Source organism: Apodemus sylvaticus, chromosome 9 (assembly GCF_947179515.1).
Source record: "Apodemus sylvaticus chromosome 9, mApoSyl1.1, whole genome shotgun sequence".
In the NCBI taxonomy this organism is placed as follows: domain Eukaryota; kingdom Metazoa; phylum Chordata; class Mammalia; order Rodentia; family Muridae; genus Apodemus; species Apodemus sylvaticus.
The window spans coordinates 113,761,743-113,778,941 of NC_067480.1; the positions used below are offsets into that span (position 1 = coordinate 113,761,743).

General features: G+C 42.2%; 1 protein-coding gene and 1 pseudogene across 7 annotated transcripts in view; one reads left to right on the plus strand and one right to left on the minus strand.

The window, feature by feature from the left end:
* Positions 1-17,199, minus strand: part of Uxs1 (UDP-glucuronate decarboxylase 1) — an 89,157-nt gene that overhangs the window by 41,339 nt on the left and 30,619 nt on the right. For all 7 annotated transcript variants that reach the window (XM_052193293.1, XM_052193291.1, XM_052193288.1 and 4 more), the window contains 2 exons: positions 12,383-12,443; positions 7,463-7,643 (listed from right to left, as the gene is read on the minus strand). In XM_052193293.1, the coding sequence (XP_052049253.1) occupies positions 7,463-7,595 (133 nt within the window). In that variant the 5' untranslated portion in view covers positions 7,596-7,643; positions 12,383-12,443. The remainder of the gene's footprint in view (positions 1-7,462; positions 7,644-12,382; positions 12,444-17,199) is intronic.
* Positions 2,417-3,735, plus strand: LOC127692683 (alpha-enolase-like; annotated as a pseudogene).

Genomic DNA, 17,199 nt, shown 5'->3' on the forward strand with positions numbered 1-17,199 from the left:
TGTATAACCTTTCAAATTCCTCTCAGATCCTCTCAGATCAATGAGTGGGATTATGCCTTGATTCCTATCAAACAGAACTTTATATGAAGGCTGTACATGACAGGGGCCTGGCTGAGCGTGGAGTTGAGGCTGGGCTTTTCAGGTCTCTCTTCATGTGTCCACAGAGCTCTGCATGAAGCTCTCTGCTGCAATTAAACAGACAGGGCATCTGAGATCTACCACCTCCTTCAGTATATTTTCGCACTTGAGTGTGAAATCAAAGTTGAGACATTAATTCATAAATATAATTAACTAAAATATTCTCATGAGCAAAACATGCCCCTATCACGAAGGAGCCAGGCCCCTCTGCAAACACTTTCCCAAGCCTGCTTTTCACCCTGAGAGCCTATGAGAAGTAGCCCAAGTCTCTTCCTTCCCCTTTCCTAATGTCTTTCCCATGGTCTTTCCTGGCTCTTAAGTGTTTGGTAAGGGGTTGCTGAGGCCTGGTGTAAATGAACATAACTGCCTCTATTGCATGAGCATAGGGAATGCTGAGCTTGCAGAGCAGATGGTGCTGCCAATCCCTCTTACCCCTTCTCTCCTGTGCTCTTTCATGGATACTGCTGCTTTTTAACCACTGAAGAAGTGCTGCTCTCTAAATCTGTGTTTATGCAACTACTGGAAAACCAAAATGGAAGAGCTTCTAGCAAAGTACAGGCTCTTTGCCTCAGTAGCATAAACAGAATCTTAGGAGGCAATCCCAGAGGCTCAAAGGATACTGTTCTAAAACAAATTTCTGACAGCTTCAATTGCCAACAATCTAATGCCCAACAAAAAGAATAAGGCTGTACTATATTCACATGATGAGACTTTGTAATAACATTGACGTGGGAGAAGTATGTTTTTATAGAGATGTAGTAAGGCTACACAACAGAACACTAAGCACCCACTTGAAAAATTAAGTAGCTTTCTATTTATGAAAGCCTTTTCATACATAGGTTGCTTTCTGAATAAAGAACAGGCATGAAATATCCATGTATATTATTAGGTGGTCACTAACAGACAAGTTTCCAAAGTCCAGTTGGGACTGGAAATGTAAGAGATTGTTTACAACATTTATTTTTAATTTTGCATAAATGAGAAATATAAATAAGAAACTAAATTTTTGTTTAATACGACCAATTTGTTTGTCTGCTGCTTGTAATACACAAACATGAGTGTGCAAATTGTGTGTGTGCATGCAATGGTCAGAGCAGGTCCTAGCATGTCTTTCTACATCATGCTTCACCTTACTGCCTTGAGTTAGGGGCTCCGACTCTTGTCTGGGCTAAGCAGCCTGGATAGTGAGCTGTGGGGATGTGTCTGTCTCCACCCCAAATCCTGGGGGCAGAGGCATATGATGTGAAGATCCAGGCCCTCAGGATTCAGAGCAAGCACTCTTACTCACTAGGCTACCTCCCCAGTCCCAGTTAAATGCCCACATTATGAAGATGTGAGTCATTTATCTTTGAGACACTAGCTTTGCATGTTAGCTTTCAGCCTGGTTTACTTTCAGTGCAGTTTCACAACACTCTGAGTGAGCTTGTAAAGAATGTGTTTTCTGCTGCTGTTGGATAAAACAGGTACTAGGAAGAACAAAATGGAAATGGAGAGAACAAAATTACCAAACCCTGAAGAAACAATAGGTTCGGGCACCCAAGCTTTAAGCTACTTAGTAGAGAAATGCCTTCAGTTGTCCCAATCTGTTAAGCTACTTAGTAGAGAAATGCCTTCAGTTGTCCCAATCTGAACGACAATGGTGGGCTCTCAGGATCTCAGCAGAGGACTAAGGCTGTTGATCATTTCTGTGGCAGGTCTCCTTATGATGATTCTTCACCCAGTCTCCCTGCGGGACTTTCTTCTTCTGCCTTGTCAGCCTCATGGATGACTCTGAGGGCATGCCTAGACTATCCAATATGGATCTGCATTTTGTACACAGTTGGTTCACAGCCTTTGAGGCAGCAACAGAAAGCCGTTTAAGGTATCTTGCTGCACCTGGAGATGAGTCCCAGGACTGGCAACCTCAGGAACTACTACTGCTTGGATGTATAAGCATTTACTCAGCTGACCAGAGCCATCCACAGGGAAGCTCAGGGGGAGAGTTGGTCACCAGATCCACTTTGTAAGAAAGATGAGCCAACCCAGGCCAATCAAACAAGTAAATACTTTAAAATGATACTCGATGTGGGGATTGCGGGGTTAGTCAACAAAGAACACATGGCTGTTTTAAAACACTGGATTATATCACATGATCCTATAATTTTGAAGTGTTACCACTTTAAAGTAAAAACAGAGCAAAGGGTAAAGAAACCCATGAGGCTGAATTAAAATGTAAGATCTTAATAAATTGAAAGACTACAGAGAAAGCTCTCTTCAGTGTCTACAGAACCCTTTCCTTCCTTCACAGGGATCCAACTGCCAGTTCACCATGTGTATTCTCAGGATCTATGCCAGAGAGTTGACTCCCATGGGAATCCTACTGTTGAGGTGGAACTCTACACCACAAAAGTTCTCTTTCAAGCTGCGGTGCCCAGCAGTGCATCCACTAGCATCTACAAGGCCCTAGAACTCTGAGACAATGATAAGACCCACTCACTTCATGGGGAAAGGTGTTGAGCACATCAATAATACTATTGCACTTGCTCTGGTTTGCAAGAAAGTGAATATTGTGGAGCAAGAGAAGATTGACTAGCTGATGATCGAGATGGACAGCATTGAGAATATATCTAAATTTGGTGCAAATGCCATCCTGAGAGTGTCCCTGGCTGTCTGCAAAGCTGGTGCTGTAGAAAAGGGAGTGCCCGTTTACTGTCACATTGTTCACTTGGCCTGCAACCCTGAAGTCATCCTGCCAGTCGCAGCTTTCAATGTGATCAATGGTGGTTCTCATGCTGACAAGCTGGCCATGAAGGAGTTCATGATCCTGCCTGTGGGGGCATCCTGTTTCTGGGAAGCCGTGCAAATTGCAGCAAAGGTTTACCACAGCCTGAAGAACATCATCAAGGAGAAGTACAGGAAGGGTGCCACAGATGTGGGTAATGAAGGTGGATTCGCACCTAACATCCTGAGAACAAAGAAGCACTGGAACTGCTCAAGGCTGAAATTGCCAAGGCTGGCTACACTGACCAGGCTGTCATCGACATGGCTGTGGCTGCCTCTCAGTTCTACAGGTCTGGCAAGTATGGCCTGGACTTCAAATCTCCAGATGACCCCAGCAGATACATCACACCTGACTAGCTGTCTGACCTCTACAAGTCCTTCATCTAAGACTACCCAGTGGTGTCCGTTGAAGATCCCTTTGACCAGGATGACTGGGGTGTCTAGCAGAAGTTCATAGCTAGTGAAGACATCCAGGTATTGGGCGATGACCTCACAGTGACCAACCCTAAGCCGATTGCCAACGCTGCAGGCGAGAAGTCCTACAACTTCCTCCTGCTCAAAATGAACCAGATCGGCTATGTGACCAAGTCTCTGCAGGCATGTGAGCTGGCCCAGTCCAATGGCTGGAGCATCATAGTGTCCTATAGATATGGGGAGACTAAGGATACTTTCATCGCTGACTTGGTGGTGGGGCTCTGCACTGGGCAGATCAAGACTGGTGCCCCTTGCCGATCTGAGCACCAGGCCAAGTACAATCAGATCTTAAGAATCAAGGAAGAACTGGGCAGCAAAGCCAAGTTTGCTGGCAGGTCCTTCAGAAACCCCCTGGCCAAGTAGAGCATGAACTGGAGATCCCTGGAGCCACTGAAAGGATAGCAAATAATACAGCCTAACTCTAATGACCCCAAGAAGTCAGAAGTTTAAAATGCTATCTCGCTTTGTTAGAAACTAGGTAAAAGGTCACATTCCAGAGCCCACCCTTTGTTTAGACCTAGCAGAAAGGCCTTGAATAGGTGATCCTGGCCCCACAAGGTAACTGGAAATGGGCTAAGCTTATCTTGCTTCTGTAAACTGCTAATGCCATTACCCCTACACAGGAGTTCATGCAGCTATAGACATTCAAGAAAATCGGAAACTAATTGGTCCACTGAGCGCGGGCTCCGATAATTTAAACTGACTGGCCTAAAAGCTATGGAGTGGTACAAATCAATTGGCTTGCATTTCGCGGGCTCTCCATGCTAAGAAATGATTGGTTTGTGAGTTGCGGGTTTTGTCGTAAACTTATAAAAGGTGTCGCAATTCAGCACTTGTGGTCCACAGTCCTCTAGCCCTGCGAGGTGTACGGCTGTGGAACCCAGAATTCTGGAATAAAGAAATCCTCATGTTATTGCATCGAGACCATTTCTCGTGAGTGATTTGGGTGTCGCCTTCCGGGGTGTGGGGTGCTGGGGCACCCTCGGTTTTGGGGGGTGGTCTTACACCACCAGCTGCTTAGGTCCCTGATGTCACCCAGGTGGCTCAAGGCCGGCCCAGTGCTTGCCCCTCCCATGTCACTGCTTCCTTAGATGTCCACACTCACCACCAGGAACCCTGTTGGAGACTCCAGCTTCGTAATCATGTGATTGGTCTGAACCATTGTTTTTGTCACTGACCTCCCAGCTAGTGTCTGGAGCCCTCGGAACTCCAGGGTCATCTCTAGGGTGCCTACCATCAAGACCAGTGGTTTACATGCAAAAATAAAAGTCACAGAAGTCCACCGCCCCCAAAAGAAAGGCTACAGGGAGCTTGAGGAAAATGATAAATCTCCATCCACACTTACAAGCCCTGTAATGAAGAACTTGTGCAAATGAAAAATAAACTATCTGAAAAATTTTCATTCTTTATTCTTTTACCCCAGACACATGTCCCATTGTGTACACAGGGTGGAAACAAACTCACAATCTTCCTGCCTCGGCTTTCTAGATGCTTCAGTTTCACAAGTGTACAATCAGGTCTAGACAGCAATTTGGATTTTTTTAGTGATGATGTTGATGTTAGCATGCCTGGCCTCTTTAGTAACCAAGAAATTTATACTGATACTGGTTTTGAATGGAATTAGCAAAATGTATTTGTTAACACCTTTCTCTAAAGACAATACTCAATTTAGGAGTGAGAGATACCAAGCCAACAAACCTTGACAGTCAGGTCCAAAGGAAACTCCACCCCAAATTCCTTAAGGCAAAAGGGACAAAAGGCTCCTTGTGGTGCCTGTTAGCACACCAAAGCACCTGCTGCCTCCTGGCTGACTCTCAGTCCAAGCTAGCATCCCAGCTCTTCTTACCCTCTTTCCTGCCCTAAACACCTCTAGCTCACTGGCCATGTAGGCCCTCGTCCCTGGCCACTTCTGCCGACCATATTTGCCTACTACGTTTTTCTGCCTTGGACTCCTTCAGATTCCTCTGGCTATTCTCTGTTTCTGTTTCTGTCCCCCTCTCCCTCCTCTTCCCTCTCCCTCTGTCTCTGTCTCATACACACACACACACACACACACACACACACACACACACACACACACTCACACACACACTAAAAACCCTCCCCTTGACCATACCATGGAGCAGTCTTATGAGTTCATACATGAAGGAGATGGGGTGTCATTTATATAACTCATCTTTAAGACTATTGTACTAAGAAAAAAGGTATTTATGAAAAACACACAGGGAGGATCTTACAAAAGATTACATAAACGTTGTACAGTCTCAATATACTGTTTCACAGGCAGCAATGTGAAGACATTTAGTGGTTATAGTGTGGTGGTGTGGGTAGGTGTGGCTGCAGAAGCCTTGGCCTCCAACAGGAGGACTCTTGACTGTGGCAGGCTCCAGGTAGACAGGGTTTCTGTACTGTTAAGGGAAGTGGAATATGACACTACTTAGCTCCTGTGCTACTGCTGGATTAACAAGAGCATGATGCTAGGTCCCTAAGTGGTAGTTCTCACTAGCATACCAGAGGACTCAGAGGAAGCTTTCCATATTAGCTAAGCACCTGAACTCGTTTCTGTTGATGTCACATAAGGGGTACAACACCAGATGTTTACTTTCACAGTTTTAGAAACCAGGTGTCTGAGCACAAGATTTTGGCTGGCCATGTGCAAAGCTCTAATGGCAAGACTTTCCTCTTTTGCTCTGGGACTACACAATAGCACTCTGCCTGGGTCTTCATCGGACCTTCTCCCCAGGTATCTGAGTCCTTGATTTCTACTGTGAGGACAGCCCCCACTGAAACTGAGAGCCAGACTGTGATTCCCAGTCACCTATGCAAAGATCTACTTCCATAGAAGGGGTCACTTACAGCTTCTACAGGTTATGACCAATTCTTTTGCTGATCCACTGTTCACCCATTATCCAATGTAATCTTGTAAAGTGGCCAGGTTCCCTGAAGTCTTTATACGTTTAAAACTGAAATTTTAGTATTCAAAAGCTATAATAATAGCTCTGTAACTGTTTCAAAATACCAACAGATAATTAACTTATAAAAGAAAAGGGTTATCTTAGCTGACAATTCTGGAGACTATCATCTAAAATCAGGTGTTTGTGAACTGGGGCCTCTGAGAAGGGACGATATTACAGCACAAGTGTACAGTAGGACAAAATATTTTTATTATAAATCCTGGAACAGAGTAAAAGAATAAGTTAGATCCCACAATTCCCTTTAAAATTATACTCCTGACAATGTGAGGGAGGGGTTCTCAACCTTCCTAAAGTTGCAACCCTTTAATACCATTCCTCATGCTGTGGTGACCCCCAACCATAAAATTATTTTCACTGATACTTCAAAATGTAACTTTGCTACTATTATGAATTGTGATATAAATATCTGATGGTTTTAGGCAACTACTATGAAATGGTCATTTGGCCTCTGACCCACTGATTGAGAACCACTGACCTAAGGGCCTCTGTGTGCTACTAATCCCAAAAGCCCACAGTACTTGCCAATAAAATCACCCTGGAAAACAAAGCTTTGATGGATCTTTGGTCCATTTTACAATAGCCTACTTCCTGTAAGATACTAACAGTAACACCATGCAAGCATTAGGCAACAGCCTATTCAAGAATAAGAGTGTTGTCTGTCTTAGTTCACTTAGCCTACTGTAGTGCAATGCCATACAATGCTGGTTTATAAACAGAAGAAATCTATTTACACTGGAGGCTGGGAAGTCAGACAGAGGTGCTTGAAGACATGGAGTCTGAGGACTCATTTCTTAGTTTAAACGGTCTCTTCTCACTGTGCCTCACTGTGTTCTAAGGGTGAAGGAGTGTTTTGAACTATAAGGACATGAACTATAAAGGCCCCGCCTCCCAGAACCATTGCCCTAGAAATGAGAACCTCAACATGTAACATTTAGAGTGTAATGTTGTGCACCTCACAGGCAGTATAGTACTGCCACACACCAATTTCAAGACTTGGTAAGCCACATGACAGTCGGCAGGCATTCACCTGGCAACAACCATTCTTCTTACATAAACTAGGAAAGCATCTTATATATGACAAAAACATTCAAAAGATAAAATGTGACAACAATCACCTTCGATATAGAGTGGCTCAACCACATCATGGTTAATGAGCTCGAAGTTCTCATGGCCAATCCAGTGTTCCACATTTCTCTTCCTGCCTGTGAAGAAGTTGTCCACAACGGTCACCTCATGGCCATCCATCATGAGTTTGTCAGTTAGATGGGAGCCCACAAAGCCTGCACCTCCGGTAATCTGTATTGGGACATCCCCAGAAAAAACAGTGATAACAGATGACATGGAGACACAGCTTTGATGCAGACACAACTAAAAATCTGGCAGCAGATAAAGTGCAAACAGAAGAGGCTATGACAGCACAAGATGGCTTCCTTCTGGGCAGAGAATGGGGAATGAGATATAAAGCCCTACTCTGTCCTGTTCTTGCTCCACTTGGACTTCAGTTTACCAATGTTCCCTACAATCTTAGTACTGGGTAGGCTGAGACAAGAGAATCAAAAGTTAAAGGCCAGCCTGGGCAACTTACAAAATGAGCTAAATGAGGTGAGCTGAGATAAGGTGAGGTGAGCTGAGATAAGGTGAGGCGAGCTAAGTGAGGTGAGGTGAGATGTCTGGAGAGGTGAGGTTATATGAGATAAGAAGCTGTCCTCTTTATCTACTTTTTCAACTTGAAAGAGTTATCAATAAGAAAACCCAATTCTCTCTACAATAAAAATATACAATGACTAGAAATGTGATTTTAGAAGGTATCGGTACCCACGAACCTCTGGTTCCACTAACATCATTCTCATAGAGTTCATGGCACTGCCCACCTGTAAGAGGGCTAACCACTATCCACTTTTCTATGCTCTGAAAATGCAATGGCTGAGTGCAAGTCCCAAGGCGAGCTTTCTCAGATTAAGGACATTTTCCCACCGCTTTGTGCTTTAGAGGTAAACAGACACCAGGAAGGAACCTTCCTCACCCCAACCTTGAAGTTACAAGCCACCCACCACTACACATAGTCTGCTTTCCCCTAAGTAGTTATAGCTTGGATGCTGTTTTCAGAAGTGATTAATAGAGCTCAGGAGATCCCAGTTATATCTCAGGGGATGTTGTAAAAGAGCAAGAGCTTTCTGCCTCGCCACATCAGTCTGCTTCCCACATGCTCCTGCTGTGATGTTCTGCAAGTGATCTTCAAGAGTACCATGTGACGATCACCCTCTCAAACTAAGAACAAAATATGCCTATGTATTAGTAGTAGTAACAGTAGCAGTAGTAGTAATAGTAATAGCAGTAGTAGTATTTATCCACCTTTAACTATTTTGTTTCAGCAATATATTTATACTCTACCTATATAAAATACAGTATCTATAAATTAAGGATTTCCTGGGAAAATATCGTATTCTAATGTAACATTTTCTAACTCTTCTTTCTGGGGGGCCTGGGGGTTAAATCAGGTACCTCACTCATGCTACACAAATGTTGTGCATAGAGTCACACTGATCTTTTGTTTGCTGTTTTTTTTTTTTTTAGATAGGTTCTCTCGCTAGGTTGCCTAAATTCACTTTTTAGTCCAGAAATGCCTTGAATTTCCTGCCTCAGCTTTCAGAGTAGCTAGGACTACAGGTCAGAGATGCCACTGGCTCCTGCAAATTTCAATCTGTATCACTGTTACAGTTTCCAAAGAGGTCCATGATTACAAATTTCAAAACTCTCATTGTTTTGACTGACAGATACTCCACACATCGTGCAAATGCTTATGATGTGAGCTCCTCTGTGGTATTCAGTATATCTGTAGCCAAAAGACCTGGAGACATATAAGGGAGCAGAAATGCAGCTGATTACACTATTAAACTTGTAAGATCCCTACAGACTGAGCAGGTAACTCTTGAGTCATTTTGTGCAGCATAGACTACCATGCACGAGATTCCTTTTGTTCCCTTCTTAAATAAGTCCACTCTAGTGATAATACTCACAAGGTTTTATAACATACTTACATGGTTACCTTTTTCTAATTATAAAATTTCATCACACAACCATTTCAAATGGGAACAACACTAGCGGTAATCAGCTTCTATACAGCCTCCCCAGGAGACTAACAGTGAGCCCAAGCATGGCGTGGTTCTGAACTTGCCAGCTCAGCTCAATGTGCGTGTACTTCTTTTTCTTCCGGGTATTACTGGGCAGCTCAAATAGCCTTGTTCAGGTGAGCATTTAACTTATGCTGCCCAGCAAATCAACAGAAATAAATTTCCAGACAAACCTCTTCTGTATTTTAAGGCTTTAAACATTATGCGAAAGGCCTTAGGTTTTAGCAACAACATGACAGACTCAGGCACCAAAGGATGCTGAAATATGTGTAACCTATGAGATGGCAGATGAACCAAAAATCCTAAATGCATTAGTTGATGTAAGATACAAAAAAAACAAAAAAAAAAAAAAAACCTCTTCAAGACTACAGAGTGCTGACAGACCAATGTGCCTATCCTTTGAGTCCACCAAAGTGCCCTTATGAGGCAACAGAGATGGGAGGCCATTAGGGATCTGCCCTCCTAGGTATATTAGTGCCACCCCTGTGACACTCATAAGAGCAAAGATTCAGCCTTTGTACAGCTGGAACAGTTATGTTCTCACTTCATACACAAACCTACTTAAGATGCAAATCTAAAAAACTCTTAGAAAAAGACACAAGTCTTTGTAACTTTGGATTGGACAATGACTTCTGAACTCTGTCAATAAAGCATAAGCAACAAAAGCAAAAAATAAACTTACATCATCTGAACACACATACAATTGTACATGGATATGACAAATCAAATTACTACTCTATATTATGGTAGTTTAGTAGAAATTCTTGCCTAGCAACTATAGGGTTATGTAGAAGTAGAATGCTTAAAAAAAAAAAAAGAACAAGAAGAACAAGAAGAAGAACAAGAAGAACAAGAACAAGAAAAAGAAGAACAAGAAGAAAAACAAGAACAAGAAAAGGGAGAGGAAGAAGAAGAGGAAGAAGAAGAAAAAGTGGAAGAAGAGGAAAAAGAAGAAGAGGAGGAAGAAGAAGAGGAAAAAGAAGAGGAAGAGGAGGAGGAGGAGGAGGAGGAGGAGGAGGAGGAGGAGGAAGAAGAAGAAGAAGAAGAAGAAGAAGAAGAAGAAGAAGAAGAAGAAGAAGAAGAAGAAGAAGAAGAAGAAGAAGAAGAAGAAGAAGAAGAAGAAGAAGAAGAAGAAGAAGAAGAAACAACTTTTATTGGTATGCAGAAATCTATCTGCTAGCTAAAGGACCTACTCCTTATCTGGGGAATGGAAACACTTGCCAGAAACTGCCTGGAGGATCTCTCTCTCTCTCTCTCTCTCTCTCTCTCTCTCTCTCTCTCTCTCTCTCTCTCTCTCCTCTTTTGCCATATATCTAGACAAATGTCATATCACAAGAAAAGCATATTTTTATTTCTTCCTGCCAAGTTGGTGGCCCTTACTACTGCTTGCAATTTTTTTTGTTTGCATTTATTGATACATTTAAAACACCTAGCAGCAAAATGTCTGTTCCTGCCATTTCTGCTCCTGTAAACATGCTTAACTGTGAGGAAAATTCATTTAGTGGGCAGGAGACCCAGAGATCACCCTCAGATAGCCACACTGTTATCTGGCTATAAGATATTGTGGAGGGTACTGAACTTTTCCAAAGCAATAGCTTGAGTCCAAGCCCATGCAAAGAGTTCTCTTGTCTATCCAAAGGCATGATTAATTCTCTGGCTGGAATTTTTATAATAAACCAACATAAAACTTTTGTGCTTCAAACACCACTATCAAGAAAGTAAAAAGACCACTTGGAAAGTGAGAAAACAAAATACAAAATAAAAAAGTGGTAAAGATCCTGCAGCTATATATAAAAAAATCACAATTATGATCCAATGGTAAGAAGGAAAACAATCAACTTTTAAACAAGTATCCCAAAAACAGCCAATAAGCCCAAAAATTGTTCTAATACATGAAGAACAAATGTTTGAAACATTATGCTAAGTAAAAGGGCCCATCACTGCTGGAAAGGTGTGGCATTACCCTATCCATATGTTGACGCCAAGTGGCACACACTGAATTACATGGTATATAACTGATGCCCCAAAAGAGATGTGACTTTAAAAAAAAACCAAAAAAACAAAAAACAGTAAAATCTCTATGCAACTTCCCACAAAATAATAAGATTCATCTTTTTTTCCTGGAAAGCTTGAGTTAATATTTAACAGGGAGACTCTTAGTCAGGAAAGCCCCCAGGATATTCAGCAATGTGGTCCAAGAATCAGAAAAGGTTAAAAGTTGCAGGTATGAAGTTTCAAGGCTCTTCTTATAAACTGTATTGTTCAGACTTGAACTCTTTGGTTAGATTTAGAGATTCTATTTAAGGGGATTCTTTTTGAGTTTTATAAATACAAGATTATGTTACCTTTGACTATATATAGTCTAATTTTGGCCTTTTCAATGTGGTTTCCTTTCATCCCTGAGTACACAAGAAAGAAGCCAAATGCCTACACATCATGTATGTTCACAGCAATATGATTCACAATAGCTTCAGAATAGACGCAGTTCTAAGGCTCATCAACTGAGAAATGGACAAACAAGATCTGGCACATCCACACAAAAGAATATTGTTCAGTCATGAAAAAAAAAGGTAGTGAAACAAAATTAAAAATATTATTCTCAGTGAAAGAAGAAAGGAATAGTATATCATCATTTCATTCACGTGAAAGATTCAAAGGGGGAAAATCCCTGGGGATAGAAAGTAGCTTTAGTGGATGTCAAAAACCAGGAGGTGAAATGGAATGGTACACGGTAGCTATTAATGGCATAAGGTTTCTTGTCAGTATATAATACCATTAAGACAATGCAAACAAAATATAAAACAGAAAATTAGATACTTGAGGAAGTAGAATTTGATAGCATTGAAATCTCAACATAAAACAAATTTCGTAATATTATAAATTAAATCTAGTATGTAAACTTACCAAAATCCTTTTCCGGTCCTTTTCTGATAAAAACTTTACTGGTGGGTATTTCTGGGTAAAACTATAATATGAAGAGATTAAAAGGAGAAGTCAGTCTACTGTGGTTGGTTCCCAGGTTACTCTCCAGGCTGTACAGGAGAGCTCCCAGGGAGCACTCCTCAGAATCCTGTGGGCAAAGTCTGGCTTGACAAACCATGAAGGAAGCGGCATCATTTCAACCAAGTATACACCAACAAACAGATTTGATTGTTTCTGCTGTCGATACACCAAAATGATAAAGGGACACTCAAGACAGCAAAAAAGATAAAGGGACACCTTATTTAAAAGTATATACATATATATCTTTATGTTAAAGAAAAGATCTTAGTTAAGTATTTTTTCTATCTACACTCAGAATAAGACTTCCATTTCTCTCTCCTCCACAAAGGAATAGAGAGGCCACTGGCTAGTTCTAATTTAAGATATTCCTTACCTATCCCTGTTTAGATTAAGGTTCTAAATGGAGACTCAGGCTGAAGGTAAAAGAAGCTGCTGTGATCAGGTCAGCAACAGAAGAGAAGGACTACTTATATTCAGCCAGGTCACAATACGGAAAGCAGTAGACATGGTGGCACCACACATTAATCCTCAGCCTGCGGAGGCAGAGACACGAGGATCAAGAGTTCCAGGCCACCAGCATGACAGTGAGGGACTGCCTTACCCAAAAATAGCTAAAGAAAGAGCTGGGGATGTAACTTGAGTTCAATCTTCAGAGTCTCTCTCTCTCTCTCTCTCTCTCTCTCTCTCTCTCTCTCTCTCTCTCTCTCTCTCAACACATACACACACACATACACACACACACACACAAAGGAGCACAGGAGCATTAGGAGCATTTTCACAGGTCTATGTGAAAAGTAACTCAAGACACTGAAGAAACAGAACGAAACGGTCTCCTACTCTGGAAGTTTCTGTAATTCCTTTGTTGCCAGAGTACCTGGCACAGTGACTGACATGTGCAGTTTCTGTCTGTCATTTGCTTTTCCAAAGCCTTCCTACCCTGCAAAGGCTCCATGGGTTCCCAATGCACTGACATCCCAGAAGGAAAACAACATAATTAGCATAGAAAACAGGTAAAAGAGATGAATGCAGACTTAAATGTTATGTCTTATTAATGCTTTAGGAGCTGAGTGCTTTAAATAAATCTTCGTGCTGGGTGGTGGTGGCGTATACCTTTAATCCAAGCACTTGAGAGAAAAAGGCTAGGCGGATTTCTGAATTCGAGGCCAGCCTGGTCTACAGAGTGAGTTCCAGGACAGCCAGTGCTATACAGACAAACCCTGTCTCAAATGAACAAACAAACAAACAAACAACAATAATAGTAGTGTAAATCTTTGTGCAGCTTTGTAGTTATTGCTTTAACAGGGGAGGAGTGAGGCTATCTGCAACATCCTTGTCCCCAGCAAGCAGTGTTGGTACACAGAATGACATGTTAATGGTCACTGAGGTGAATATCACATCCAGTACACAGGAGCCTGTTCTCTGAAAGCAGGAAGGCAGAGATCTTTCTTTTACAGTCCACACTTTCCCTAGGAAGAGATTCCATGTTTTCAAAAAGGCAAGCTCCCTTGCACACTATAAACACGGGCAGATGGAAGGGCTAATGAAGACAAGGTAGCAGCCCTGGGCACACAGCTCTGTGGATCAGTACTTCCTGCTTCATCCAGGGCCACCTCAGGCACAGACTGTATTTGGCATGTACTGCTCAGAGCCAGGACACGTGGAATGTTCTTGGGGCTGTAAGCAAACAGGTCTCTGGCCTCTGCCTTGGGGCATAAGCTATGTTATCTGAGTTGGAAACGCTGTACAGATGTCCCACTTACCTAATGATTCTCTACTATACTGATTCTCTACTATACTATCTCCTTCATTTAGGCACGAAGGGCTGGAAATATAAAGGTTAAGTGGTCTCCACACACCTCATCCACTCCTCTCCAGCTTCTGAGTCCAGTCACATCACCTTTCCTTCCCACCCTTCAGGCTAAGAGGTGGTGAAGCTCTTAGAAGCTACAAGCTGGCAGCAATAGACAGCAGAGGCATAACTCTACTAGGCCAGAAAAGATACAGATAGAACTGGACATGGCGGTTCCTTCCCTCCCTGTGGTTTCTTCAAGACCTACTCTACTTTGTTGTCATTTTCCAAACAGTGTTGGTGCAGCTAGCATCTTCGCCAAGCTCTCTGTACTGATGAACTACAGACCCAACCCAGGAGTTTTACTCTCTCTGTCTCAGGGGAGTGCGTTGGCAGGTACACACTGGAAAGATAAAGTAGGAAAAGTGAGTGTATCTATCAGCCACAATACAAACCAAGCCTAAGTTTAGCTCTAGATGCAGCAATATCCCTCAGCATTCTCAGGAGTTACCTCTGAGACCCCAGAAGATTCTAAGAAGAGAGGAATGTCCATGTCCCTTACACAAGGAAGCAGCACTTACACAGAACCCTCATATTTCCCCAGTGTGCTTTTGAGAGACTATCCAGCTAGGTAGACACATAGCAGGATACATAAGAGGAGTCACAAATAGATAACAAAAATTTCAAACTTCCTGTTGCTTCCTCATACTCCTGACCTGAGAAAAAGGCCTAAAGGCCTGGTAGGACTTTTCTTTTTCTCGTAGGATCCCTTTGCAATAGACTTGCTTGATAAGTTCAAGTTTAAGGTGGGATCAGGGCATGTTTACCCCAAAGTTGTGAATCTATCAATTCCCTGCCATTATCAAGCTGACCAACCCTAAATTAGGGAAGGAAGTTCCCTCAAAGACTCTTAAAACCCCAACTGTGGAGGACAGGCTGTACCTGAGACCCTTGACATAGACTGATAAAACACAGGAAAGGCCGGGAGTTCAAAGTCTTCCATTAGAAGGTCTTCTTCTCTGTGTAGTCGCTGTGTGCAGGTGATCTACCCTCAACGTCTAAGATTTCCCCTGCTGATACTCGTTGCCCTCAAGATTTTCCCTATCTTAAAATCCTTTAATGGGCAGAGAGAACACTAGACAGCAATGCTTTCAGTCCTCTCAGGTGGAGTCTGATATCAATACAAGGGGAACGTCATGTCAAAAGTCACTACACCAGATTGTTTAGGGAATAACAACAAAACTGCTCGAGTTCGCTATAGGTGCAACTTTTCCCCAAATATCTTCAAACTTAGTTGGTAGAAAGTGATGTGGAACCTGAGAATAGGCACAGCCAACTATAGCCTCTTGAAGAAAAGTTGATGTCATTTGTCTCAGGAAGAAAATGGCAAGTAGTTTTTTCAGGAGTATACTTTAGAAATAAAGCTGATCTGAACAGTGTGCATCCAGAACATAGCACCTCACCAGGAAGCAACTGTATGCCAATTATCACTTTATTAATCATTTAAAGTCATTCTAGACTTTAGCCTTAGGTTTCAGGACACACCTGTAAGAATAGTAAGCACTCTCAGTAGAAGTCTAAGTTACCATCGGGTTAAGAATGACGCTTTGCAGCAGAGTGCTTGCAGTGCATGCAGCAGGCCCTGTGTCTCAACCCTTATATCACAATAAAATAAAAATCATTAAGTAGTATATTCAAAGAATATAAAGAATTAGTATATTCAAAGAATTTAAAGAAATAGAGGTGAATTAGGCAACAACATGCAGCAGACTCTCTGAGTTTCAGTGAGGAATGTTTCAGTGTGTGGAGTAAATGAAGATTTCTTCCCTTGCATTACTTCCTACTTGTATAGCATGCTCACTGACCACAGCAGGTCATTAGAGATGACTTAAATGCTGGAGCTCCATGCAATATACTATGCTGCCTTATATATGGAACATCTGAGGATTTCATTTCTATGCAAGGAACTACAGCCACAAAAAACACCAAGTATGACTGCAAAATCAATATTGATAAATGGGAACCAATTTATCAATTGGCTCAGGACAAGAGCTACACTGTGGGACTGCCTGCAGAGAGGAAGCTCTTCCTTCAGACCTCACTCACCAAGGAAAGCAGAGCTATTTTAGCAAGAAATTACTATGGAGACCATTCCTACAGCCTTAGGCAGTGGTTCTCAACCTTCCTAACACTGTGGCCCATTAATACAATTCATGTTATAATATGAATTATGCCCCCTTTATGCCCCAAGCATAAAATTACTTTTGTTACTACTTCATAACTATAATTTCACTCAGAAACATCAAATCTGATAATTCTGATGGTCTTAGGTGACCCCTGTGAAAAGGTCATTCGACGCCCACCCCAAAGGGCCATGACACACAGGTTGGGAAGCATTGCTCTACGGTCACTACTTAGGCTGTTCTCACAGTCTACAGATTTCTCAGCACATTGCTAACAGTGGAATGAGGCAGCTGCAGATACAGAGCTGCAACCCTTTCCAGCAACCTCTTGGCTGGTGTCACAGACCTACAAAGCGGTCAAGACAATGCTGCAATGATTGCTGAGGGATCCTGCCACTACCCATAGCTTAAGAGTCTGCTTTCCTTTTAAATTGATCGTCCCATCTGCAAAATAAAATGCCCCTTGTTTGCTGACCCCTTATAGTCTGCCCACTCAGCTCTTAGAGGGAGGACAGGACAACGCCTTATGATACAAACATAATTCAAGAACATCAAAAAAATCACTCACTATAGTCAGGTCAGGCTTATACCAGAGATTCAGGGAATAGTCAATGCACATATCAATGTACTCAATTCACAATAAAAAAATGTAAGCTGCATAAATGGACTCAAGGACAAAGAGCACGTGATCATAAATGACAAAAAAAAAAAAAAAGCCTTTTGATGCTTATCCAACATCCTTTCAT